This window comes from Triturus cristatus, chromosome 4_1, assembly GCF_964204655.1.
Source record: "Triturus cristatus chromosome 4_1, aTriCri1.1, whole genome shotgun sequence".
Classification (NCBI taxonomy): Eukaryota; Metazoa; Chordata; class Amphibia; order Caudata; family Salamandridae; genus Triturus; species Triturus cristatus.
Window position 1 is genome coordinate 1,276,980,136 of NC_140585.1, and position 26,389 is coordinate 1,277,006,524.

General features: G+C 46.5%; 1 protein-coding gene across 1 annotated transcript in view; it reads right to left on the reverse strand.

The window, feature by feature from the left end:
• Nucleotides 1-26,389, reverse strand: part of RAPGEF3 (Rap guanine nucleotide exchange factor 3) — an 870,850-nt gene that overhangs the window by 48,714 nt on the left and 795,747 nt on the right. The window contains exons 22-24 of the mRNA XM_085654789.1: nt 21,157-21,247; nt 15,175-15,225; nt 3,038-3,125 (exon numbers count right to left, since the gene is read on the reverse strand). Of these exons, the coding sequence (XP_085510915.1) occupies nt 3,038-3,125; nt 15,175-15,225; nt 21,157-21,247 (230 nt within the window). The remainder of the gene's footprint in view (nt 1-3,037; nt 3,126-15,174; nt 15,226-21,156; nt 21,248-26,389) is intronic.

Sequence of the window (26,389 nt, forward strand, 5' to 3'; positions counted from 1 at the left end):
GCCGCGTAACGCAGGCAATTGTTCTTTCAACCGGCCCGCCCCCGCCCGCCCCCCACCCCTTTTGAAGCACTGAAGCGAGCTATAAAAAACCTCCTTATACCAATTATGGGATTAAGATAATTACAACACTCCTTACTTGGCGAGACCAGCAGCCCCACAATGCCGAATATAGTGGTTTCATCGTGATATAATTCGATATGGTGTAATGTGGTAATTGAACGTTTACCCCTCATTCATGCAAGCAGTGTTCATGTGCATAACTCGTGGGTGAATCAAGCTCTTTCTTCTTTATGCAGCGGGGTTGGAATCATTACCATCACCTTGAAGCCTCCGGGTTGCATTCATTGGACATTAAGTGTCAAGGTAATCTCTCTCTATTGATACCAGCTCGTAGATTTCAGCCAAATAAGCTTTTTGGCAATTACAAGACTCAATAACCTTACTCCCTATTATTATTTTTATTCCTTTTTAAGATTAACTTGGAGAAAAAAAACATTTCCCCCCCCCAATGGTTTCATTAAAGGAACCATGGACTTCATTGCTCACCCCTAATTGATAGGTGAGACCACTTGGTTATCTATACCAATTGTGTTTTAATTCTTTAATGCAACGTCCTGACGTTTGGCGCCACTTGCTTTTTAGGTTGCCCAGTTCAGTCCTGATGAAGATCTGCAAGGCCGAGGAAATCAAAAACCCTAATTGGCCATAAGTCGGATCGAAACGTCGACGCCCAATCTATTCAGTCTGGACCTCTAACTTTGTTCATGTGCCATCCTCGAATTGATTTCTAGTGAGAACCAATATACACGTTTATGTGAATATACTTGGGCCAGACTACCAAGGACGGTGAACTACAACCGTTTTGCCTTTGCTTTGACATATTAAATTCTCTATATATATTCTGTTGAAGTATTCTCTTTCATCACTCTACACCTGAGCACCCCTTTTTCACTGCACGCCCTCTTCTGGAGCAACCTTTCTTAAATTGTTCATGATATTAACTGTCTGGCTCTCACCAAATTACTTTAAATAAATATATGGTGATCCATTTCATGGTCGGTTGTTGCATTCTTATGATTGTTTGCTTCATTCAATGATATGGTTAATCGAAACATATACAAAACACATTTTTTTTTATTAATTCATTCTAAATATAGGTCTAGGACCAATGTTTTTTGTATCACATTACAGTGTCGCTACTTCAGGTTGAATTCAGTTATATCCCAGACACTGATGACTTATACCGATTAATATGTCACTCAAACACACATCAACATACATGTGGACCATAAATTGACTTACATTATAATTCAGAAGCAGGGAGCACGTGTTAACCAGCACAAAATTGTACACATATTAAAGTACATGCGGACTAGAGTTTTTCATCAGATAGACCTGAATAACAGAATTCACACGTTTGCGCGCATTATTTCTTGTTTGACCCATGATTTTTTGTTTCATTATTAGACCTCTCATTGTATACAGCTAGGTAGAGCAACCCTTTTTCGTACCATTTCATGTAGATTGCATGATTTTCCATTTTATTGTTAGATATTAAATCATATATACCTAGGTGGGAGCACTCCATTTTTCATACCATGAATATTACAAGAAAAGTGCGATACTCGTTAGCAAGATGACAATGAAAACATTTTTGTATTAGAGTTGAGCTTCAGTGTTTCACACTGATTTGATACACCATGAACTCTGAATGTTTCAATGTAATAACTGATGCATGCTTGTAACAGTTTATGAATCAATTAACAATGTTTATCTAGAATGTATGTGATACTTTTGAAGTTGCTATTGCGCTATGTTAATTGAACATATGATTGAGCAAATGAAATTCTAAGCAACAGGTTTCCAGACTGACCACTCAATGGAAATGTGCATTTGATGAGATAATATGATATTTCTTTTTTATATGTGTGTTTGAACATAAGTTTTCTTTCATTCCACAGTACACAATGAACTCCTGGTGAAAGACCTTTGGTTCAAAATGTATTGTGGATCTTTACATCGGGATGATTATTCTTTTCACATATTCACAATGAACTTTGTTGACTACAACAGATAAAACAATAGATGCATAATAAACAAGTAAAATTTATAAATATACGTTTTTGATAAAGCACAGTACTAATTCACTTTTTGAACCTAATGAAACAAGTGTTGATTCATAATTAGGAACTAAAAGGTTGTGCAATGGGGACACTGCACCAGCACGGTACAGTGCATGATTGACAAGTCGAGAGGACATTCAGGTTCAGTGAGCGTACCCCATCTGTACCCAACCACTTTACCTACTAATTATTTTTGATTAGTAGGGGAGTGCATGGATCAAATCTACTGTTTGGTAATATGTCAATAAAGTGATAATTGAATTGACCAAAAAAATATGTTCCTTTATAACTAGTGAATTTTGTTCCTGTTGCCAATGCTTTTGACTGGTGGTCTGAACAAATAAAAATAGTAAAATAAAATATTTCGCTTTCTTTCCTTAACTTCACATCCCATTAAAGATGCATAAACATACCCTTCATCCATATTATATGATTTAATAAACCTATGCCTAAATTTCATTTTCAGAATGGCCACTGCAGTTCTATTTCTTATCCTGTGTCCCTGGTCTCGAACATATCACCTCTATCTCCTAGTGAACTCCATTGCTAATGTGTCAGTTCTAACTGTAATATCATTTACAGATCTCCTGCAGTATGCTACAGACATTGAGCTTGATTTATGTGGCATGTTACCCCTGATCCCACTGTCTACTGAACATGACAAATGTGGTGCATTTTACATCTTAAACCACTAGTTCATTTAAAGCTGTGAGGTCTAACATGGACCTAAGGTTCTGCAGTTTTGTCAGATTTTCAAAATAACAGTAGCTTTTTGAATGGATCCTGTTTAGATTCATTGTATGCAACTTTATGTCACGTTGTCATCCTTGAAATCTGACAGTAATTTCAGCCCTACAGAGATGCAATTTAACTGACTTGATTTCTGGTTTTTCACATGTAACCACAACACATACCTTTCAGGAAGAGAGGAATGAAAGGAATTATGGGTGGGTTGAGCTTTGCAATGGCCAGTCTGTAAGATCTATGATTCCATGATGGATCCTGTGGGATAAAATATTAACATATAAGCAATTTTTCAATAGTGCAAAAATGCAGATCAGAGAGCAAATAGTACACATTAAATATTTCTTCTGGGGCAGTGCTCTGCTCAGATGCAGTAAATCGTATATAGCAGTTGATTCATTAAATGAAATTTTACCACAAATAGTCCTTTTTTGATTTTTTGTCACTACCATCTCCTCTCTTCTGGAGAGTGAGTGAGGCCTAGTGGCTGTTTGCAAAATATACAGTGTAATCCAAAAGTCTTACTCAATAGCAAAAGCTACATTCTGCTTGGAAGGGACTCGGAGATATAATAACCCATAAGCCAAAGGCTTAGAGAAAATGACTCCTAGTGCCTATATTAGATATAAGGTGAACTGCCCTGGATGAATCCACTGCACAACTTTATCTAGGTGCTTCAGCATTAGGAGCTGTTCCTCGCAAGAGAGAGCAATGCTGGCTCCTGGTGTATGCAGGGAGCCGCCTGGAGGCGTGGGGGCCTTGAAGTTCCAACCTCTGCCTGAGAGTATGGTGGGTCCCCTAGGGAGAGGGGCTGCAGCCCTGCCCGCTTTATTTAAATGAATGTTACCAGGGATGGAGGTCCCCGGGGCCCATAATGACTCAGAGAGGAGGACTGTGTGGTCCTCCTTTCCTTAAAAAATACATGGCCATGGGTATGGAGTCCCAAGGGCTTAAAAAGACTCGGTGAGAGGAGCAACGCAGGCCCCCTCCTCCTTTAAAAAAAAGGCCCTGGGGTTTGGGGTCCCAAGGGCCTATTGATGCTTGGCAGGCCGATGACCACTTCATTTAAATAAGTGGCCTTGGAAATGGGGTCGTCGGGTAAATAACTGCTCTGGGCGTGGGGGCCACATGGCCTCCGCCCAAAATATTTTTTTATAAGGCCCGAGGGGATGGGGTCCTCATGGCCTAACAATGTTTAGGGAAGTAGGCAACACGGCCCCTCCCCTTTAATAAAAAACAAACAGCCCTGAGGGATGTGTTCCTCACCGCCTTACAAGGTTTGATAAAGGGAACCACACACCCCTCTCGCCTCAAAGGAGTTGTAAGTTGGTTGATGATGAATGCACTTATTGATGAAGAGGTGATCGATTTGTGTGATGCCAGCTCTTATGCTGAGCAAATAGATTGCAATTTGATGAGGAGCTGTGGTGCTTAGTGCTGTGCAGTTTACATACAAGCTGCACAGGTTCTGGTCCTTGCTTCCTAAAAGACTAAACAAGGTGTTTTTATTCTCTTGTCTTTTCTCTTTATTTGGGATGCCTTGAAGGATCTGATGTTTATGTCTCAAATTAGAGTGAAAAATGTTCCTTTGTTTGTGATTGTCCAAGGATGTCTGTCAGACCATCTGTGGTGGGGGTATTTAGAATGTTAGTGTTGTAAATACACTCAGTTAGCATGGAGAGCTGTTTTGCATTATTTACGTTCCAACCTAGGTTTGTAATCAGTTATTTTTAAAGTGTGTGATGATAAATAGTACGAGTACACTTGAACCTTCCTATTTTCAATTTCCAGTGCTCTGTAGTCTGAATTTTGTTCTCTCCTGACCTGTTCTGAACCCTATTGCAGAGCAGTATGGACAAAAACTACCCTTTCAAAGATATGCCAATGAACAACCTCTGCTCAGGCAGATACAATGCATGTCCACACAGTCCTGATCACCTTCTACGTTCACTCATCTGCTACACTTTAGTGATCTGCCAAAGTTCTCATTGTGGGTTCTTGGGATCGATTTATTTATGATTTTCATAAGTTTCTTTGAGGTGTTTTTTTTTTGTTTAATTAATGTGTTTCTTAGTCAAGAGTCCTCGATCTAAACAATGGAAAACTGTGTAAACCCATGCTCATGGGGAATATGGACAAGTATAATATTGCACGGCAGTGTAACAAGACGTCTGTGCTCTTTATCATTTTACTTTGTATTGCTTTGTCTTGTTTCATGCAGTCAAGTTTCTATGTGTACATGTATTAACCATGTTAACCAGTTGATACGTTTCACCCTTTATATCTTGTAATGAGAGAGTTTTTTCAAGTCTTGCTTATTGAGGCACAAATGTCCTGAAAAACTGTTATGTGTGGGACCGGCTCACAAATTCTTTGTGAGGCTTAGATCAGATCTTGTCAGTGGTAGCATCAATGTCATCAGATGAAGCTCATTGCATTCCCACTGATATTGGGTGTAAGGCTGAACTGAAGAATTGCTATCCATTTATTTTGTGCTGAGCTTGTACTGCTGTTTTGAGGTCCAGATATGTTGCATTCCTACGATTCACATCTCTGAAGAGAAAAGGATTGTGGATGAGAATTGTCTGTGCTCTGTTTTTTTTGTTTTTGTCTACCTTGACTTTGATTTCTGAGGTGCTCCGAGTTTAGCTACCCACTTCCTGTACTCCAAACTGAATTTGAGTGCCTTCTTAAATGAGGGCTGCACTGCCCAATAAGAAGCAGCCAGCCTGGCTCCTTAGAGAAAAGAGTAAGTGGCTGGTAGAGACTTGGAGCAGAAAGGAAGTACCACAACTGCTAATATTTGTAAGCAAATGTCCTCAAGCCCCGAAGTTGTGGCCCAGTGGCATCTGGTGACAACATGGCCCCCCGAATGTTACCTGAGAACTATGATGTGAGAAACATTTTTTAAGTTTGTATCAGGCAGGAGTAGCACAATCACAAACTTTTAACTGTTTCTACCAAAACTAAGTAAGCTGAATCCATGCTGCATTCAGTTTAAATCTTAGTCACTTCCATCCAACTAACATATGTTTCGTGCTCAGTTTAGTACCCTCTCATGACTGAATTGATTTTCTTTGCATTATGTTAAAAGTAGAATAATAGAGCTACTTAATCAAGCACCTGGTGTAAGGCATGCTTGGTACCATTCCTAATGAGATACGGTAGCAGGTTATTAGTCAACAAGTACTGACAAAGCCAGTAGGCCTGGCTTTAATGTACTAACAAATGTAAACACAGGCATTCACAAATGCTGTTTGCATGTATTGTATGCACAAATGTTGTTTATCACAAAAACTGCATTCAGGCTGCAATGGCAATTCTGGGACATGTCTTAAACGGCTACTGAGGTGGGTGGCCCAATAAGTGCTACAGGCCCACTGGTAGTATTTAATTTACAGGACCTGGGTATATAGTATACCACTTTAAAAATATGGCAATTGGGTATAAGTCAATGTAACCATGTTTAAAGAGAGTGAACGCAAGCACGTTAGTACTGGTTAGCAGTGGTAAAGTGCACAGAGTCATAGGGCCTACAGAAATAAGTTCCCGCAAAAAGGATGAGGAGAGGGAAAAAAGTTTTGGGGAAGACCACCCTAAGGCTGACAGGTCTAACATGAGATACATTTAATAAACTTAATCCAAATGGAAATCATTTATCCGGTCACAAGTAATGCTGAAAATCTAGCATGACTGTGCCCCTCATGGGCCAACTCCAACATCCATCACGTACAAATGATTTTTTTTTTTAGACCTAGAGAACATATGAAATGCTGAGTCATTGGTAAACTTTTAGTACTAGAATTCCACGCAATGCACACATAATCATGAAGAAATTGTATTAAACCTCGGAGGGTCGGCCGAGGTCAGGGGGAGAGGTCTCCGGGGAGAGCCGTCTCTAGCGATCGTACAGACAAATAACTTCCCCCCCACAGACAGATACCACACAAGGATAAGATTTAGCGTTCTTTATATGCACTTCTTAAGGTACAATGAGATAGTACAAGGAGGTCTGGACTCAGGGGTCCCCTCGATTTAAGTCTCTCAGGATAGGGAAGGGGGTAGCGGGACAGTCTGGTTACCAGTCTGGTAGTTCGGATGATATGATGATTAGCTCACAATCCTCGTGCTTGGTGGTTTAGCTGGTACGGGCCGCGGCAGCGCCAGCAGGTCCCGGTAGAGATGGTCGGTACACGGTCCGCGGCAGGGCCAGCAGGTCCCGGTGAAGATGGTCGATGTACGGTCCGCGGCAGCGCCAGCAGGTCCCGGTGAGGATGGTCGTTACAACGGGCCGCGGCAGCGCCAGCAGGTCCCGACGAGGATGGATGTTGCAGAAGGCCGCGGCAGCGCCAGCAGGCAGGACGATGGTTCGCAAGATAGGGCTACGGCAGCGCCAGTAGTCCGTCAAGGCTGAGTTCTCTCGGTGTCTCTCGGATACAACTCCCTTCCTGCTCCGGAGCTGCCCCAGTTATAGGGCAGGCGCCCTTTGATGTCCGGACCCTCGCACTTGGAGGTCGGAGGGCCTGGGATGAAGGTGTCCAGACACCCAGCAGGGGGTGGAGCCAGCGCCTGGGGGAGCTGGAGGCGATCGGCACCTGGCGGGGGATGAGCTCTTGACGCTTCGTTCTCCCATCGACCTGCCAAGTGGTCCGCTCACCTCCTGGGTGGATGGTGGTGCCGGGATGTCGGGGCCGGCCAGGCCCAGGGTTAGGGTCGGGTGGAGGCCACGCGGCCTCGTGGTGCAGGGCCCAAGATGGCGGCTTGACCCGGCCGGAGGAGCCGGTGGGGGCTGGGGCCCGTGATACATGGAGGTCCGAGGGCAGGAGTTCCGTCGGGAGATGGGGTGCGGGTGCTTTTCGTGGGTCACGCCTGGCGGGCCGGGGCTTGGGCCCTGTCATGCGGGGAGGGAGCAAGCCCTTCGTGTGGCCTGTCCAACATGCGTCCCCCCCAGCTGAAGGCGGGGAGAGTCACCCATCTTCTTGGGGACTCTCCTCGTCGAGGCGGAAAAAGCGTGACAGGCCATCTGCGTTGGCGTGGTCTTGGCCCGGTTGGTGCTCCACGGTGAAGTCCATTCCCTGCAGGGAAATGGACCAGCGCAATAGTTTTGGGTTCTCCCCCCGCATCTGCATCAGCCACTGCAGGGGTCGATGGTCGGTTTGTACCCGGAAGTGGGTACCGAAGAGATAGGGCCGGAGCTTTTTAAGGGCCCACACCACTGCGAAGGCCTCCCTCTCGATGGTGCTCCAGCGCTGTTCTCGGGCCAGGAGACGTCGACTGATGAAGGCCACCGGCTGGTCATGACCTTCGGGGTTCAATTGGGAAAGAACCGCTCCGATGCCGTGGTCGGAGGCGTCTGTCTGTACCACGAATTCCCGACCGTAATCGGGGGCCTGGAGCACAGGGGCGGTGCACAGGGCGGCCTTCAGCTTCTCGAAGGCCGCTTGACAATCGGGGGTCCAGTTAATCTGCTTTGGTTGGTTTTTGGACGTGAGACCCGTGAGGGGCCCCACGATGCTGCCGTAGTCCTTCACGAACCGCCGGTAGTAGCCGGTGAGCCCTAAGAAGGCTCGGACCTCGGTCTGGGTGACGGGGGGCTGCCAGGACTGGATGGCAGCAATCTTAAGTTGCAGCGGGGCCACCAGCCCGCTTCCCACTTGGTGCCCAAGGTAGGTCACGGACCCTTGGCCAATTTGGCATTTGCCGGCCTTAATTGTGAGGCCGGCCCGCTGGAGGGCCTGTAGGACCTCTTGGAGGTGGAGGAGGTGGTCGGACCAGTGGCGGCTGTATACAGCGATATCGTCCAGGTAGGCAGCGCTGAACTCTTCGAGCCCCGCCAAGACCTGGTTCACAAGGCGTTGAAACGTGGCGGGGGCGTTCTTCATGCCGAAGGGCATGACCCTGAATTGGTAGTGGCCATCGAGGGTAGAGAAGGCTGACCGTTCCTGAGCCCGGGGTGTGAGACCGATCTGCCAGTAGCCCGCTGTTAGGTCGAAGATACTGAGGTAGCGGGCGGCCCCCAGCCGGTCGATCAATTCGTCCGCTCGGGGGATAGGATGAGCGTCGGTCCGGGTGACAGCGTTCAAGCCCCGGTAGTCGACGCAGAATCTCAGTTCAGGTGTGGTGCCGGGGGCAGCGGCCTTGGGGACTAATACAACCGGGCTGGCCCAGGGACTGTCCGAGGGCTCGATGACCCCGATCGTGAGCATTTGGCCACTTCCTCTTGTATGCAGGCCCGTACCCGATCTGGTACGTGGTAGGCCCGGTGTCGGATAGGGGGACTGTCCCCGGTGTCCACGTCGTGCAAACACCAAGGGGTGACCCCGGGGGTGAGGGAGAACAGTGTAGCGAACCGCAGCAGGAGGTTCCGGCAGCCCTGGCGTTGCTCCGGGGTGAGGGCATCAGAGAGCCGGACCCCGTCCACGGAACCGTCATTCTCCTGAGTCTTCAGGAGATCCGGGAGGGGTTCTGAGTCTTCCTCGGCCCCACTGTCCGTAGCCATCAGGAGGCTGAGTTCTGAGCGCACAAAGTGTGGTTTGAGTCTGTTGGTGTGGAGGACCCGAAGGGGGTTCCGGGAGGTCCCCATGTCGATGAGGTAAGTGAGGGGGCTTTTGCGCTCGACCACTTTGAAGGGCCCCGTCCACTTATCTTGCAAGGCACATGGTTCGGTGGGGGACATCACCCACACTTGTTGACCAGGCTCGAACTCGACGGAGGAGGCATTGTGGTCATACCATCTCTTCATGTCTTCCTGGCTGGCCTCGAGGTTCGCCTTGGCCATCTCCCTGAAGCGCCGGGTCTGATTGCGTAGGGCCAGGAGGTATTTGAAGACGTCTGGAGGGGTCTTTAGGGGGGCCATCTCCCAACCTTCCCTGACTAGGCTGAGGGGCCCTCGCACAGGGTGCCCGTACAGGAGTTCGAAAGGGCTAAAGCCGAGGGACTTCTGGGGAACTTCTCGGTAGGCGAAGAGGAGGCACGGGAGTAGTACATCCCACTGGCGACGGAGGGGCTCTTCCAATCCCCCAATCATCCCCTTGAGAGTGCGGTTGAAACGCTCCACTAGTCCGTTCCCTTGGGGGTGATAGGGGGTCGTGAATCTGTAGGTGACCCCGCATTGTTGCCAGAGGGACTTCATGTATTTGGAGATGAAGTTCGTGCCTCGGTCGCTGACGACTTCTCGGGGGAAGCCCACCCGGGAGAAGATCCCCATTAGGGCCCGGCCAACCACCGGAGCTGTCACGGTTCGTAGTGGCACCGCCTCGGGGTAGCGGGTGGCGTGGTCCACCAGTACCAGGATGAACCTGTGTCCTTGTGCCGTGCGGGGGTCCAGGGGCCCCACAATGTCTATTCCTACCCTCTCGAACGGGGTGGTGACCACAGGGAAGGGTTGCAGAGGGGCTTTCAGCTTACGGCCACTCTTCCCGCTGGCTTGGCACGTGGGGCAGGACCGGCAGTGGTTCAGGACGTCGTTCCTCATCTTCGGCCAGAAAAAGTGGGTCACTAGGCGACTGTAAGTTTTGTCCTGGCCCAGGTGTCCAGCCAGGGGGACATCGTGGGCCAGGTTGAGTAGGAAGTCTCTGAAGCGGAGAGGTACCACCAGCACCCGACCGGCCCCTAGCTCTGCGATTCTCTGTTCGCTGTATAGCAGGTCGTTATCCCAGTAGACCCAGTGAGATCCGGTGGAGTCCCCTGCGCTCTGGGCGCTGGCTTGTTGGCGGAGTCCCTCGAGGGAGGGGCAGGTCTTTTGTTCCTGGCGGAACTGTTCTTGGGTGGGCCCCCCGTTTTGACGCCACTGAGCCAGGCCGGGAAAGTCCGGGGGTTGCGCGTCTCCTTCGGTCGTCGGTTCCGTGGGGTTGGCCTCGTCGTTGTCTCCTACTGGGGCGACCGGGGGCGGAGGTGCTGGCCATTCCGGTTCTTCTGATCGGGGGACGGCACGGGCGGCCATGGACCGGGTGGTTATGCAGGCCCAGTCCGGGAGGCCCAGCATCCCCAGGTGCTCTCTTCTCTCGACGGTGGCCCACGGGGAACTCTCGAGGTCATTCCCCAGGAGGCAGTCCACGGGGGCATCATCCCGGACCATCACCTTCAACAGGCCGGAGACCCCTCCCCATTCGAATGGGACGCAGGCCATTTGACACAGACTTTCCGAATTGTCGGCTGAGCGGACGGGGCAGAGAATGTTCGGCAGGATCTACTCGGGCTTCACCAGGTGACAGCGGACGGCCGTCACACTGGCGCCTGTGTCACGTAAGGCCTCGGCCCGATGTCCATTAATGGTCACCCACTGACCGTATTTCCTGGTGTTAGCGGGTAGGGGAGCCCGCGGGACCATGTCTTTTCCCCCTAGGCACGCCAGGACCATGGCGGCCGGTTCCCACTCTTGCTGGGCCGGCTCATACTCTTCCTGTTCCTCCGATAATCGCCCTTCCCCCAGGGCGGCGGCAGCTACCTGGCGGGGCTTGGGTGTTTGGTTCTGCGGGCAGCTCGGGTCATTGGCGTAGTGGCCGACTCGCTGGCATCGGTGGCACGTGACGTTGGCTCGGAACCCAGGACGCATCGGGGGGTTGCCCCGGCCGGCCGGAGGCGGGGTGCTGGCCACGGGGGTTGCCGGTAGGGCGTCTCTCCCTCGCCCCTGGCCTCCTCCTCCTCCCCGAGGACGGTGCTGGCCTTGGTTGCTTCGGTTCTGCTCGTGTGGCCCTCTCCGGCCCACTCGGGTGCTTTCCCATCGGTCAGCTTCGGCGGCGAGCTGCCGGGGGTCAGTCAATTTACTGTCGAGGAGGTGCTGCCTGAGCTCGACGAAACAGTTGTTCGACAGGTGCTCCCATACCATAAGGTTAAAGAGTTGTTCGTAGGTCGTGACATGGCTCCCCTTGATCCAACCCTCGAAGGCTCGGCTGAAATAGTTAACGTACTCCACCCAAGTTGTACCCGGGATCCGGGTGCAGTCTCTGAACCTCTGGCGGTACATCTCGGGTGTGAGGCCATAGCGGGTGAGGAGGGCAGCCTTCATGTGGTCGTAGGACGACATTTGGTGATCTGGGAGCTGCAGCAGGGCATCGCGACCTTCGTTGACGAACCTCCCCCATAGTCCGGCTCCCCAATCACTCCGGTCGATCCGGTGGGAGGTCATGGCGATCTCGTAGGCTTTGAACCACTGTTGTATGTCGTCTTCTCGGACATACTCCCGGACAACATCCTTGGGGATGTGGACTTTTTTCTCGGTTGGCCCCGGGGTGTGCGGTCGCTCAGGCACCCCCGGTTCTTTATTCTGTTTCCGAAGTTCTATTTCCGCCAGTTTGCGCTCGTGTTCGAGTGTTATTCTCTTTTCCTCAAGCTCTCTCTGTCTCTGCTTTTCTTCTCGTTCTTCTCGGAGCCGCATATGCTCTAGATTTAGTTTCTGCTCGGCTAACTTGAGTTCACCGTCCATCTTGAGTCGTGCCATTTCCAACTCGTGTAATCTGGTTCTTTCTCTTTCCTGGATCTCCTCCTGCGAGAGGCCCGTTCCCCGCTCCTCGGGAGCCGTGGCGTTCCCCTCTGGTGTGACACTGTTTCGGTCGGAGGGCCCGGCGATCCCAGTTTCTGTCCACGACTCAAGGGCGCGCTTCAAATCATCTTTGGTACTCAGGCCGGTGGTAGCAATGCCTAGTTCCATGCAGAATTGTTTTAGTTCGCGGTGGCTGTATTCTTCCAACTTATCCATTTGGAATTTTTCAGTGGAACCGCTATCTTTGGCTGACATCGTGGTTTTGTCGTGGGGTGAGCTACTCTCTGTACGATTACGCGTTGATTCGGATCGCGCCGCTGGCCACCAATGTTAGACGGACCGGGAGGGTCGGCCGAGGTCAGGGGGAGAGGTCTCCGGGGAGAGCCGTCTCTAGCGATCGTACAGACAAATAACTTCCCCCCCACAGACAGATACCACACAAGGATAAGATTTAGCGTTCTTTATATGCACTTCTTAAGGTACAATGAGATAGTACAAGGAGGTCTGGACTCAGGGGTCCCCTCGATTTAAGTCTCTCAGGATAGGGAAGGGGGTAGCGGGACAGTCTGGTTACCAGTCTGGTAGTTCGGATGATATGATGATTAGCTCACAATCCTCGAGCTTGGTGGTTTAGCTGGTACGGGCCGCGGCAGCGCCAGCAGGTCCCGGTAGAGATGGTCGGTACACGGTCCGCGGCAGCGCCAGCAGGTCCCGGTGAAGATGGTCGATGTACGGTCCGCGGCAGCGCCAGCAGGTCCCGGTGAGGATGGTCGTTACAACGGGCCGCGGCAGCGCCAGCAGGTCCCGACGAGGATGGATGTTGCAGAAGGCCGCGGCAGCGCCAGCAGGCAGGACGATGGTTCGCAAGATAGGGCTACGGCAGCGCCAGTAGTCCGTCAAGGCTGAGTTCTCTCGGTGTCTCTCGACTCCAGGATACAACTCCCTTCCTGCTCCGGAGCTGCCCCAGTTATAGGGCAGGCGCCCTTTGATGTCCGGACCCTCGCACTTGGAGGTCGGAGGGCCCGGGATGAAGGTGTCCAGACACCCAGCAGGGGGTGGAGCCAGCACCTGGGGGAGCTGGAGGCGATCGGCACCTGGCGGGGGACGAGCTCTTGACGCTTCGTTCTCCCATCGACCTGCCAAGTGGTCCGCTCACCTCCTGGGTGGATGGTGGTGCCGGGATGTCGGGGCCGGCCAGGCCCAGGGTTAGGGTCGGGTGGAGGCCACGCGGCCTCGTGGTGCAGGGCCCAAGATGGCGGCTTGACCCGGCCGGAGGAGCCGGTGGGGGCTGGGGCCCGTGATACATGGAGGTCCGAGGGCAGGAGTTCCGTCGGGAGATGGGGTGCGGGTGCTTTTCGTGGGTCACGCCTGGCGGGCCGGGGCTTGGGCCCTGTCATGCGGGGAGGGAGCAAGCCCTTCGTGTGGCCTGTCCAACACTGACTAACACATCCGCCACTCAAATTACTTTCACATTTCACTATACTAATTCACCAGTAATTCTTTATGGGTTTCGGAGTAGCGTGTTACCCGAAAAAGTGCTTTGATGCCTCATCAGGGGTAGTAAGGGCTATAAATATTCAATTGCAATACAATACCTTGTAATAAGGAATCCCCAATGTTAACCTACAGGAGTGGTAGGCCTCACAGGAGTGATAAACAAATGTAGGGGGTTTTCACTAAGACTTAAAAGTACATGCCCAACCTTTTAATTACACAGCACCCTTAGTTCTAACATAAACGTAATAAAATAGGAATTTAAGGCTTGGCAGAAGTGTTTAACTGCCAAGTCAAGATGGCAGTTTAAAACTGCATTCAGGCTGCAATGGCAATTCTGGGACATGTCTTAAACGGCTACTGAGGTGGGTGGCCCAATAAGTGCTACAGGCCCACTGGTAGTATTTAATTTACAGGACCTGGGTATATAGTATACCACTTTAAAAATATGGCAATTGGGTATAAGTCAATGTAACCATGTTTAAAGAGAGTGAACGCAAGCACGTTAGTACTGGTTAGCAGTGGTAAAGTGCACAGAGTCATAGGGCCTACAGAAATAAGTTCCCGCAAAAAGGATGAGGAGAGGGAAAAAAGTTTTGGGGAAGACCACCCTAAGGCTGACAGGTCTAACATGAGATACATTTAATAAACTTAATCCAAATGGAAATCATTTATCCGGTCACAAGTAATGCTGAAAATCTAGCATGACCTAGAGAACATATGAAATGCTGAGTCATTGGTAAACTTTTAGTACTAGAATTCCACGCAATGCACACATAATCATGAAGAAATTGTATTAAACCTGTGTGCTATGAAACTCGTATGGCCCTTGCACAGCATCTGATACAGTTGTCTATGCCCCTAAATGCATGGTCTACTGTCATTTTTACTCTCAACAGGCCATACTTTTAGATCTCAAATGTAAAAAAACTGAACTGCATAAAGAAAAAAGAGAATGCATGAAGTAACAAGCTTTCCCTTAGTAAGAACCACACAATAGATTGGTGTTAAATGCAGTAAAGAGTACAATGTTGCCTACAAGTAGATCAAGTGTCAGTGTTATACACATGTATTTATAACACATATGAGAATTCCCAGTATGCGGCACTCACTGTAAGATTCCCAACAGCTATGAATTTTGAAGGATTCTGAATTCAGGTCTTTTATGATGTGTGGCTCATCTGACACTTCCATATACAGATTTAATCTGATTAGAGAAATTGCTGACCCAGGGCTCCTCACTGTGATCTTGAGTTAATTGCTGATGGTTCTTCTATAATTTTCTTATTGAGGTACAGGTGGAACACAAAATGCACATAATGAGAGACTCACCAGGAGACGTTCAAACGCACAGTACAACTTCCTGCTTTTGTGAGGCAGCGTCTGAAAGAAAGCATAAAACACAGAAGTTTTAATGTTGTCACAATGTGAAGAGCTATGTTAGTTTGCATGTTAGGGTCCTCATTTATGTGTTATTGCCGTAGGGCAGCGCAGCAGGCCTTCCTGTGACAGTCACAAGGGCCTTTTTCTTTTTCTATAGGAAAAACAAGGAAAAATAAAGATATTTCTCCTCGTTGTGCCTTCCGGACGCCTCCCCAGGGAGACGTACATTTTTGATGCTGCCTCTGATTTACGATTTCTCGTATATCTGGGGCAGTGTCAAAATGCCATGGATGTTGCTGGAAATGTCCCCTCAACACAAATTGCACACCCCATTAACACAGGAAACTGTGTTAAGGGGGACAATATTTACGAGGCAGCATTAAGACAAAAATAGTGGCTTAGTTCTGCCTCGTAAATATGAGGCAGGCTCCTGCGCCACGGAACGTTACAAAAAGTGACATTCCGACGGCGCAAGGGGCCTCATAAATGAGGCAATAAATATTTTCCAAATCAAGTTTGTATACTGGAAGCGAAAGGGATAAACAGAGTCATGCCGTGCCTGCCATAAATGATAATATAGTAATGCAACACTCAGAATTATGCATAGCAAGCTCTGCAAATTCAGAATTGATGGTGTACAAATTGAGAATTTTCAATCTAAAAACTAAACGCAAGTATATAGGAGCTTTCATTCAGTCTTCTTAATACATTGGTCAGTAGTAGATCCATTCATGTTCTGCATCCACCACCACAACTTGCAGCATAGGGCAATAGATCAGCCTTCTTAAACCATTGGGTCGCTCCAATGTGGGACACAGCAATGTGCTCAGGTGCCACAAAAGTAGCCCCCTCCAGTCCCAGAGACTAGTGGGCTAATGTATCCCTTTTACAATGCTTTTCATTCCTCTTTTTCCCCGTCTTTTTTAGGTCTCGCCTGCTACAGTGCATGAGCTTGCACATGTGCCCTCACTTGTGAGAGATATTGTTTACTAGAAGGGGCTTAAAGCCCACCTATTGCTTACAATTTTGTTGCTTCTTTGTCACTCTTATTTGATGCCTCCTAATTGGGCAGCACATGACAGCTTCTCTTCCCCTTCCTTCATCTGGAGCATAGACTAAGTACAGATTGCTTCATCTTGATTAGTGTCCTTCTTTGCTGCCGCTGCGACTGAGGTACTAGTTTTTTTTTCTTCCCCTGTACATGTTGCTTCTCCCTTCCTACACCCACTCCCCACTCCCCTTGACTGTGTTGCTTCTTTCTTCACAGCTCCATCTTCCCATTGTCTGTGTTGCTTCTTACTTCCCATGCTCCCATTGTCCGTGTTGCCTCTTCGTTCCCACTCCCCCACACTCCTGTTGTGTGCATTGCCCACCCCACCTGCAATAGGAAAAAAAAGCACTATGACATCGCCAGCGCTGGCTGTATCATAGCATTTTTTTTTTAAGATTCTTGTTACCTCCTAATTTCCATCCCATTGTTTATGATTCTCCTTTGCTAGTTGTCCGGGTTGCCAATACACCTAAGAAAAAAGAGCTGTTATGTGACCAGCGCTGACCGCATCATAGCACTTTTTTTTATGACAGTGAACCATTAATCTATGTCTTTGACTTTTGCAAGCAAACATCTGACTGCTCATACTGTGTAACATTCGCAGGCGGAGAATGGGTTTCCTCTGGTATAATATAATTACAGAATGCTTTACATTGGCAGGAATTTATAGCACTGCAAAATTCATGTTTAAGAAAAGAAAGAAGACAATGTATTATTTCTGCATCCTTTCCTCAACAAAGTTGGAGCTCCGGATGAGGGTTGCTGGGGTACTGACTGCAGTGGATTTTTTTTAACCAATATCTTGGGCATTGCTAAGACCTATTGGGTTTTCCAATGCTTGTTTCCAGTGTCACACAGAAGATACTGCACCAGCATTTTCTCACAGCCACAGAAAAGAGGAAATAGCTCACATTACAAAAATTAGGTCTTCCAAAAAGTGGGCCTAGATGCTGTGCTTATTACTCACATTTTGTTTATGTGCCACGGTCCCTTACATTTGACTTTTTTAACAAACTCCTTTCCCTTGATGAAAATATAGACGTAATTAAAAACCACACTGTAACATTGTTCTGTTATTATTCATGCCCTAGTGCTCAATTTTCCAATTCTTTCTCTCTCAGTCTCCTCCATGGCAGCGTCTTTTTAGGTCAGAGCTTTATTTCTCTTCCCCAAGTGCTAATTTTTCCAATCACTACCGTCTCTGAACATCTTTCTGCTTGCTTCTCCACACTTTGAGCCTCCGTGCCTGTTTTTTTCTGAATCCATAATTCTTGCCAACCCCTTGAAGCATCAAAAATGCTTCACAATTTTCCAATTAACATCCCATCAGTAGTGTTGGGTGGCCGGGCCTAGGAGAAATGACTCAGATGAGATAGGAGCTGGGTACAGTGCCATTTATTATCCTGCTACTCACCACTTTGCCTCTCACAATAATCCTTATTCTGCCTGCTCCAGCCCTCCACGTCACTTCCCCTCTTTCCCTGAGAGAAAGTCACTTCCATCTTTAGACCCTCTAGTACCTTGTGTTTGTTCTTGTGTTTGTTCTTAGTGCCTGATAAGGTGATGGGTCTACATCACCTTGATCAGTCCACGAGGTTGAAATATTTGATGAACTAAACACTAAACACGTGGTCATCCATGCCCGGGACGTGGGAAGTTGGATCTCTTCCCTCACGTTGGTGTGGCTTTTCTGCCCTTCTTTGCTCATTGTCTGTTTCTCTGAAGGTGGTGGTATCCCAGTGTTGGTTGGTGGTTGGCTTGAAATGTGAATCCCATGTCTTGTGATGGACTTCCTTTCTGTCACCTGTAGCGGATTGGTGTCACAGGGAGTTTCCACCTTCCTTTATTGTTTTTACTTGCCCACCACCTGGTCTCCTTCCTCTGGGGTTGTTTCCTACATCCTCTACATCATCTATCCATATAGATTTTAATTATTTTCTTTTTTCGCAGTCCACTGTGAGAGTCTGGTACTAACAGCTCGTCCAAAGATCAGGGTGGTGGTGATTTCTTCTGTCATCAAGTGTGGAGTGGTTTGATATGCGTGCAGGACTTGGTACAGTTCTTTCTCATTCATACAATATCTGTGGTGGCTTGCTGCACAGTTCTTTTTAAGTTGTCCATGAACTGTTCCGCTACTCCACTGTTGTGTTATCCTGTGGTGTTCAATGGCTTAGTGTTTTAGGAATTTTCTGCACGTAAAGGGTGGACCATTGTCCGATTTTAAGGTTTTTGGAAGTCTCCACATTGCAAAGATGTCATCTAGTATGCGAGTTGCTCATCACTGCTAACTCCTCTTGGATGTTGTGGATCCCTTTGATTCCCTTGGAGTCAGTGCCCCACTGTTTGCTGTGTTTCCACTTTTGCGTCTTGCTTAAATATTTGACCAATTCCAGGTCTCCATTTCTTTCATTGAGGTAGCCACCTGTGTGATTGATAGGATCAAGTGTACACTTGTATAGATGATGAAGTGGAGGGACATACTGGTTTGGTAATTTCTCACAAGAAATGTGCATGCACGGGTGTGCGCGCATGCGCAGTTTTCTCAAGGATCACTAGAGACGGCGAGGAAGAGGAGGAGGGCAGCCCAGGGACGCCGCAGTAAAGGTAAGCGGTTTTTAATTTACTTTTAATTATTGTAGAATTCATAGTTAATAGGGGGGGGTGGAGGCAGGTGGCAGAGCAGAGTTCCACAGAGTTTGTTCGCAAACTCTGTGGACCTCTTCGTAGCATCGCTACGCTAACTACGCCCAGGGTTACTCAACAGCTTCGCCATAAATAACGTTTTGCAAAATGAATTACAATAGAAAAAGAAAATTGACAAAGTCAAAAAGCTTGTAGCCGATGGCATAACTAATAGTCTTGCCAATGCTTTTTTTGTGCTGAAAGTATTTGGGATGAAGCTAGGCCTGGGTTCATGGTGAGAAGAGAATGTAGTGATCCTCCATAGTCCCAGGATACATCAGATCAGATGCACTGCAGTTTTAACATCAGAACCCTGACTCTAGTTTGATTACAATCACACGAGGAAGATCAAATCCCAGAGGGCTATTCTGCTTCACAAATGCTCAAAAAAAGGTAAAAAGAATAATCATTGCAGATGTACAGTCCCGACCTAAGCTTGCCTGTACCCCAATCTTTCAAAAAATTAACATTTTGAGATTCCCATGCATTCTACACCTCTAAAAGGAACTATGCATGTTATATTCTAGTATGGCACAATACAAGGGCAATGTTGTACTCTTCCTTTGTATGGTGGTGGCTCTGGAGAAGAGCATGGTGATACGTCTGCAAAATGTTTAATATTTGACCTTTTACAGAACAAGAAATCCACGATGCATTCACAGGTTGTTGATCTGCTAACAGGAGAGCGGAACCAAGCTCTCAATTGTGACTTTTTCCAAGAGCAACTGGTCTCTTAATTTAACTTAGCATTACAGCACAGGTAACCATTTTTTAATGAAAATATGTTTAGGGATCTACCCCTCTTACTGACAGAACGTAAGACAACTAACACCTGTTGTACCTAGAAACGCAGAGCTAATTCAGATACAGAAAGCCACTTAGGCCCTGTTTTTTTCCCATACGTGTTAGCAGTACCTTCAAGTTAATGTGTGGAAGTAGAGTTTAATGCTATTATCGACCAGATATCGTTGTTCTCATGTTGTGTAGCGTTCAGACAACAAATGTTCACAATAAACTCTGCTCGTGAAGGACGAAGGATGCTATTTTTAAAGGCTTCCTGTCCTCACCGGGTTAAACTACTGGACAATTGTATACACGTGTTTACAAATACCAGCTAAATGATGAAATCTGATGTTGTAAGATACACAGACACAACAAAGCACAGGCCTATACTGCTCTTCAGTTTTTGTCTTATCTACATGATGCAAGTTATAACACCTCAGCGGTTCAATCGAGACAGAAATGCTCGCTTTCCATGATGCCAAAATGAATCACATGATAATCTTTTTGGCCCAGAGGTTTCCCCACCTCGGTGTCTTGACAACCTTTTATGAAGAGTTTTTGTCCAATCCAGCCATTCACAGTGATGGAAAATACATTCTGGCTTAGTAGCCGACATGTTCTATTGACCCTGTCTAGATTACTTTCTTCTAGGAAGCCTTCCACTCCCCATTCCTGGGAGATCACAGAAACCCTTGCTGGCTGATGAAAGATCAGCTCTATCTTTGGAAAGTATTTCACTTAAGATTCTGCTGTAAAACCTGAATTGGTTACCTAACAACTGACTAACCACTATATTGTCTTTTGTTTAAGCAATGGTTTGCAAATATATTCACATCCAGTGCCAATGGTCTGCAATCTGGTGACTTTAATATGGCACACGTGGTTCCATTAGCGGCTCGGCAATGAGACCACTATTTCCTGTGTTGATCATATTCAGGAGTTACAGTCAATTCATGACATGTAAGAATTATTTATTCCTTTTGTTCAGACTGATCATTTGGTAATGGTGTATTGTTTAAAGATTTGTCAGGAATTTTGGACCAGACAAGTGTGGGGGACATGCATAATGTTTTATTTATTGTAGACATGTCTATAAGTCCAGTATAAATGCAATAGTTCTATGCAAGCATATACTAGAACAACGTTTTCACCCATGAGTGGTGCTGTGTCTTGCCTTAAATATGGTATATAAGTATTAGTAGTTAGTCACCTTGACCACTGCAGCAGGGGCACCCGTCGCCAATTGCTCCACTATAACGATCAAACATCCACAAAACATGTTTTGGTAGGACTGCCCTTCCTAGTGTGTTGACATTCAGATTCATAAGAGAAATATTGGCACACATTCTACAGAGAACACATTAGCAGCTGCAACCAAAACTGTGCTTAAGGTATTGATGGACCACAAACCATACCTCCCAGGTCCGGGTAAGTCGACTCACTGCAGTGTTGCTTAGACCAAACATGACAGCAAAGAAGGAATTAAGGTTCTTCTGCTCCTTCAGGCTGCAAAAAACAGAGTTATGATTAGAGTTTCAACAGACAAGAATAACCAGGCTTTAAAAGTTTAGGACTAGAGATCAAAATAAGATTAAAACAAACTAAGTTTCATTAAGAATACAATATAAGGTATTCTCCATTGCCAAAAGACTGTGTCCATAGGCTGTGTTAACCCAAAGCAACAACAATGCACAGATCATTACTGGATTATCCTTGACTAGGTTAACAGAGAACTTCTTTTAAGTTACCAAATTTGTGTGGCATAAATTGTTTTAGGACAAGTTTTAAGTTCTTGGGATTGTGGGGTGAACATGATATACATTTCAATTCAAATTGATTTAATAACCCAGATTTACTCGGAGTTCCTTCTTTGACTCTGCGTAATCTGTCAATATGCCCACTGAGCTTTAATGTAATTTTTGAGTTCACTTAAACAAGATGACCTGCTCATGCCCAGGCAAATATATACTCCTGTAGTGACAGCAAATATCTTGCCAAGGGCTGCTTTTATAGTAGTCAAGGCAGGCCTGAGTGATTTTTTATTAATCCAAAAACTGTAACACTTTGCATCGAATGGTAAATATTTGTGTCACTTGCTGGTTTGCTATGGATGGTATTTTGATATGATGATGCTTAAAGCCTTTGCCAAAATAGAGGGTTTTTTCGTTATTCTGGATAAAGTATTTTAGTGATGATAGTCAAAAAACCTTTTACTTAGGATTTAATTCTGCCCCAGAGTTAAGCTTTGTAAAAAGCATCACCCTAAATGTTGAATTTTCTCATGTAGGATGACCTGGCTTTGCTTGGGAATGCTATAGTTTCCAATAAGCTCTACTGATAATAAAACACGTTTTAATAACTGTGTTAGACCTGACATCCTTGGTGTGGTATTCCCCCAGATTTCTGCCTTCACACCCCTGATTGCTGAACTCGTTTTTGCTGGCATTTGAATTCTGTGCACTTTACCCCTGCTAATCAGAGTTAAAGTGCTTGTGCTTTCAGCTTTAAACGTGCTAAAATTGACCTAAACCTAACTGGCACATTTAATTTACTTTCACATCCCTAGTAAATGGTACTACGTAAATCTTGGGCCTGTAAATACAATGCTACTAGTGGGCAGCAGCACTCATTGTGCCATCCTCTAAAGTAGGACTGCAAAACATGTTTCAGGCTTGCCACTGTCTGTTGTGCAATTTTAAGCCACAATTTCGACCAGGCAAAATTAACCTTTTGCCCAGCCTAAACCTTCCTTTTTAATACTTACTAGTCAATCATAAAATAAGGGGAACAACTTTTACAACGCATGCGATGTTACAACGCATGCTTTTACAACGCAAGTCTTTACATCGACTTGCACTAGATGGCGTGCTAACATTAGAAATAGTGTAGTTTACTATCAAAACACCTTCCCTACTGCAACGTGGACTGGAGTTAGAATAGTAACTAACACATTTCTAATGTCAGCACGCCATCTAGTGTATGTCGATGTAAAGACTTGCGTTGTAAAAGCATGCGTTGTAACATCGCATGCGTTGTAAAACTTTCGTTGTAACAGCATGCGTTGTAAAAGCATGCGTTGTAACGTCATACATCCATAAAATAAGCTCTAAAGACTCATAGGGCAGGGTGCATGCTATTTAAAAAGTTGGACGTGTCTTTAAGCTTTACATGTCCTGACAGTCAACAGCTACTAAAGTTGTTTTTCACTGTTGAAATGCTATCTATCCCATATACTAACACTGAAGGTATATTATTACACTTAATAAGTGATCATTTCAGTTGTTGCCAGATAGAAAATTCCTGTTTCCACTCAGATGAATTTTAATTTGAAATCCTCTTGACTGGTAAATGCAGATATTACTCGCTTCGGAAAATGCCACTTTTAGAAAGTTAAAATGTTTGTGCCTAAACCAAATGTGCCTTGCTGCCAGTGCCTAGGGTCACTTGACTGTGAATGGCTCTCCTGTGGCGTTTTACGTATTCCTGACAGACATGGGGACAAAAGGGTATTAGGTGAGGGGTAGAGTGTTCACCTCCAGAGTAGGGTGTCGTCAATGTCCTGGGAGTTATACTCAATTTTTACTGAGCTTCAAACAATAGCCTTATGGCTTGCCCACAGTCTTCCTGACTTTAAGGGGCTGCCTGCTCTGCCACTGGCAAATGCAGATCACATTTAGGCCTGTGTGCCCTTTCTTACCCAAGGCAGTTTGGAACCAAACCCAGGAAAGGAGCAATGTTAGACAAAGGGGGCATCCCCCACCTACAGACTGGCATTGGGGAGGAATGTCGGACCTTAAGACCCTCTCCTTAGAACAGTCCTTAACCTGTGGAATATTCAGAGGAAGGACTGCCCTGCTGTTTGCAGAAGGAAGACTGGACGTTCTTGCCTTCACCTAGATACCCCAGAAATGAGCACAAGAGTCAGTTGGGTGACCTCCTGTGTAAGCTACAGGGCCACAACAATTGGACCTGCCTGAGACCTGCTGTTGGCCTCTGCTGGAGCGAGTTCTGATTCTCCAAAAAATGCACCCCAGGTCCTCGACTTTGACTTCCATTAGAACGCACTCCTCCTGAACTGAAGGCGAAAATCCAGAAGTTTAGGCTCCCAGGGATACAGAAGTAGTCGTTTTTGCACTGTCCATGACTCCCGCCAATGCAAATCTTCAGTGATGAACTGCTCTTCACGTCAGCTCCGAGATCATTCGCCAATGGCAATATTCCGCATCAACCACTAATGCAAAGCTCCAGCAATGATGACTGCACCAAACATCGACTGCCGAAACACGCGACCGTGTCCTCGTGCCAGCAGTTGACTCATCGCTGCTCCCGCCAACGCAAGCCTCTACCTGCAGCTCATCACTTGGACTTGAGAAAGTAAAATTCTTCAGCAGGATGGTCCCTCTGTCCAACCCATGCAGCATTACGGCCAGCCTGTACCTGGGACTTTACCCTGGAGCAGTGTGACAGGATAACCGCAATTGGCACTTTGTGCTTGTCAGAGCTATTTTTCCCTAAAAACTTCCAAAGTTCACAAATCCAATTCCATGAATTGTATTATTGTTGTTTTTATGTAATTTTATATATATATGGTGGATTTCGAGTGTGTCGCGTTTTAACTGTATGACTGATTGAGTGCTGTATACATTCTTTACACATTGCTTCTAAGATGAGTCTGACTGCCTTTGTGTAAAGTTACCAGAGGGTTACTCACAGATTTATTTAGTGACTTTTGCAGTTCACCCTGACAAGGATTGTGTTCATTACTTGAGGGGGATTCCAGTCATATCAACTAATAACTCAAGACAATCTATATTTTGCTGTGTCCTCCCCAACACTTGTTTTGCTTTATACATCTGCCATTTCACCTTTCCAATGTATGTATATATTTATGTGATATAAGAGTGAACCTAGTCAAAACATAGTGGTGCACTATCCAAGCTCAAAGGCACAGACACAGTCGACAATTGATTGGAGAGAGAGATGGATTCTGCTACTGTTTTATGAAATAATGTTCTTTAAAGAATTGAGCCTTCACCTCTCACATAAGTTGCAGCAGAGGGCAGTCCTGGGGATTTGTCATTTCAGGTCCTGGAAGCATAGTGAATATTGATTGGTGCATTCTTTTCTTTTTTACACGTTCTCCATTTTGATGGTATCCTGGCTGTGCCAAGAGCCACAGCAAACGGTGAGCATATCTTCTAGGCAGGTGGGTGCTCTTGTCATAATGACCTTCTAAATCATGCAGCTAGTTTGACAATGGCCAATGGAGTTGACTAATAAGGGGGGTTAAGTGGCGTTCCAACAGGATGGGTGTGATATAATCACGATTCTTCAGACTTCTGATGAGGCATGCTGCTCCACGGAGGATGTCCTTAAGCTCAGTGGGCCAGAGGGGTGTCAGAGAGACAGTGGAGCAGTGACTGCAGCCTCCTAACAAAACCAGGCCAGAAATTCTTCGTTGAAATAGAGGTGGTTTTACTTTCAAATTGCCATAACTGTTACACTGGTAAATCAAATTGTGTAGGACTCTGTACCTGGAAAGATAATGGATTACTTTGCTACAAAACTGGAAATGGGAAGCATGGCAGTTAGAGCAGGATTTATCAGATCTGGCCCCAATGACTGATTGGTTTAGCCTTTACACACCTCATTTGATCTTTTCCAGTGTGAAAATGTGCCTTACACTGAAGAGGAGAAAGGTCTTTCCTGGCTGAAGGATTATTTGTGTGCCAGAGCTCATTGAGGAACAGCTTTGTCATCTCTTCTTGAACATATGCTTCCTGCATTTTGCTCCATGCCTGGTCATGGACTTCTGGTAATTCAGAAGGCTGAAGGGGGCCAAGGCCCTGCCAGTCAAGTAATTTTGCCCCACGAATATGCCACCACAGACAGAATTGAGTATGGGGTCGGGAGACCGAGCAAACTATGGCCAACCTCAAAAAATGACAGTTAACCAATTGTTACTTGACATGTCTTGTGGACGTAGACGTTCTATTGTGGGGACTCCAGACTGCCTATAGAAGAAAGGAGCTTCAGTGTAAAGAGACAGTCCTGGAGATTTGAGTTTTCTCCAACGTTGCATTAGCATGAGAACTTGTGGAAAACAATTTAAAATTCTACTGGGTGAACAGAAACAACCTTAAGGTGCTTACTAAAATAAGGCAAACTCAGCCGACTTGGAGATTTTTGTAGGTGGTCTAAGGCAAGCTGAAACTGCTTGATCATCATTTGGAAGAGTCTAAAACACAGGGTGTGGCCAGCCTGCTGGTTTGATCCTCTTAGATATTCTTTTCTATCACAAAAGTTTCTAAGTCTAAATGTAATAACGATCAGTGAGATCAACCTACAGCTATTATGGAACAATGTTCATTTGAGTCAGCTAAAGGGTGTGTCTAGCAGCCACTGTCATTTTTAGGTCTGGCCTACAGACAACTTTAGCTTCCTCATCAGCCTTATGTAATAAAACAATTCTAAAATAAAAAAATGACATGTATGCAAAAAGGGACTTTGCATCAGCCCTATTCATTTTGGGTCTGTTCAGTTGTCACTCGCATGTTGCTCCCTGCCATCATAGCATCATTTGTGGTGCAACAGGTCAGCGATGTACAGCCACTAGCTGTACTGCAACATGTTTCCTGAGCAGACGTG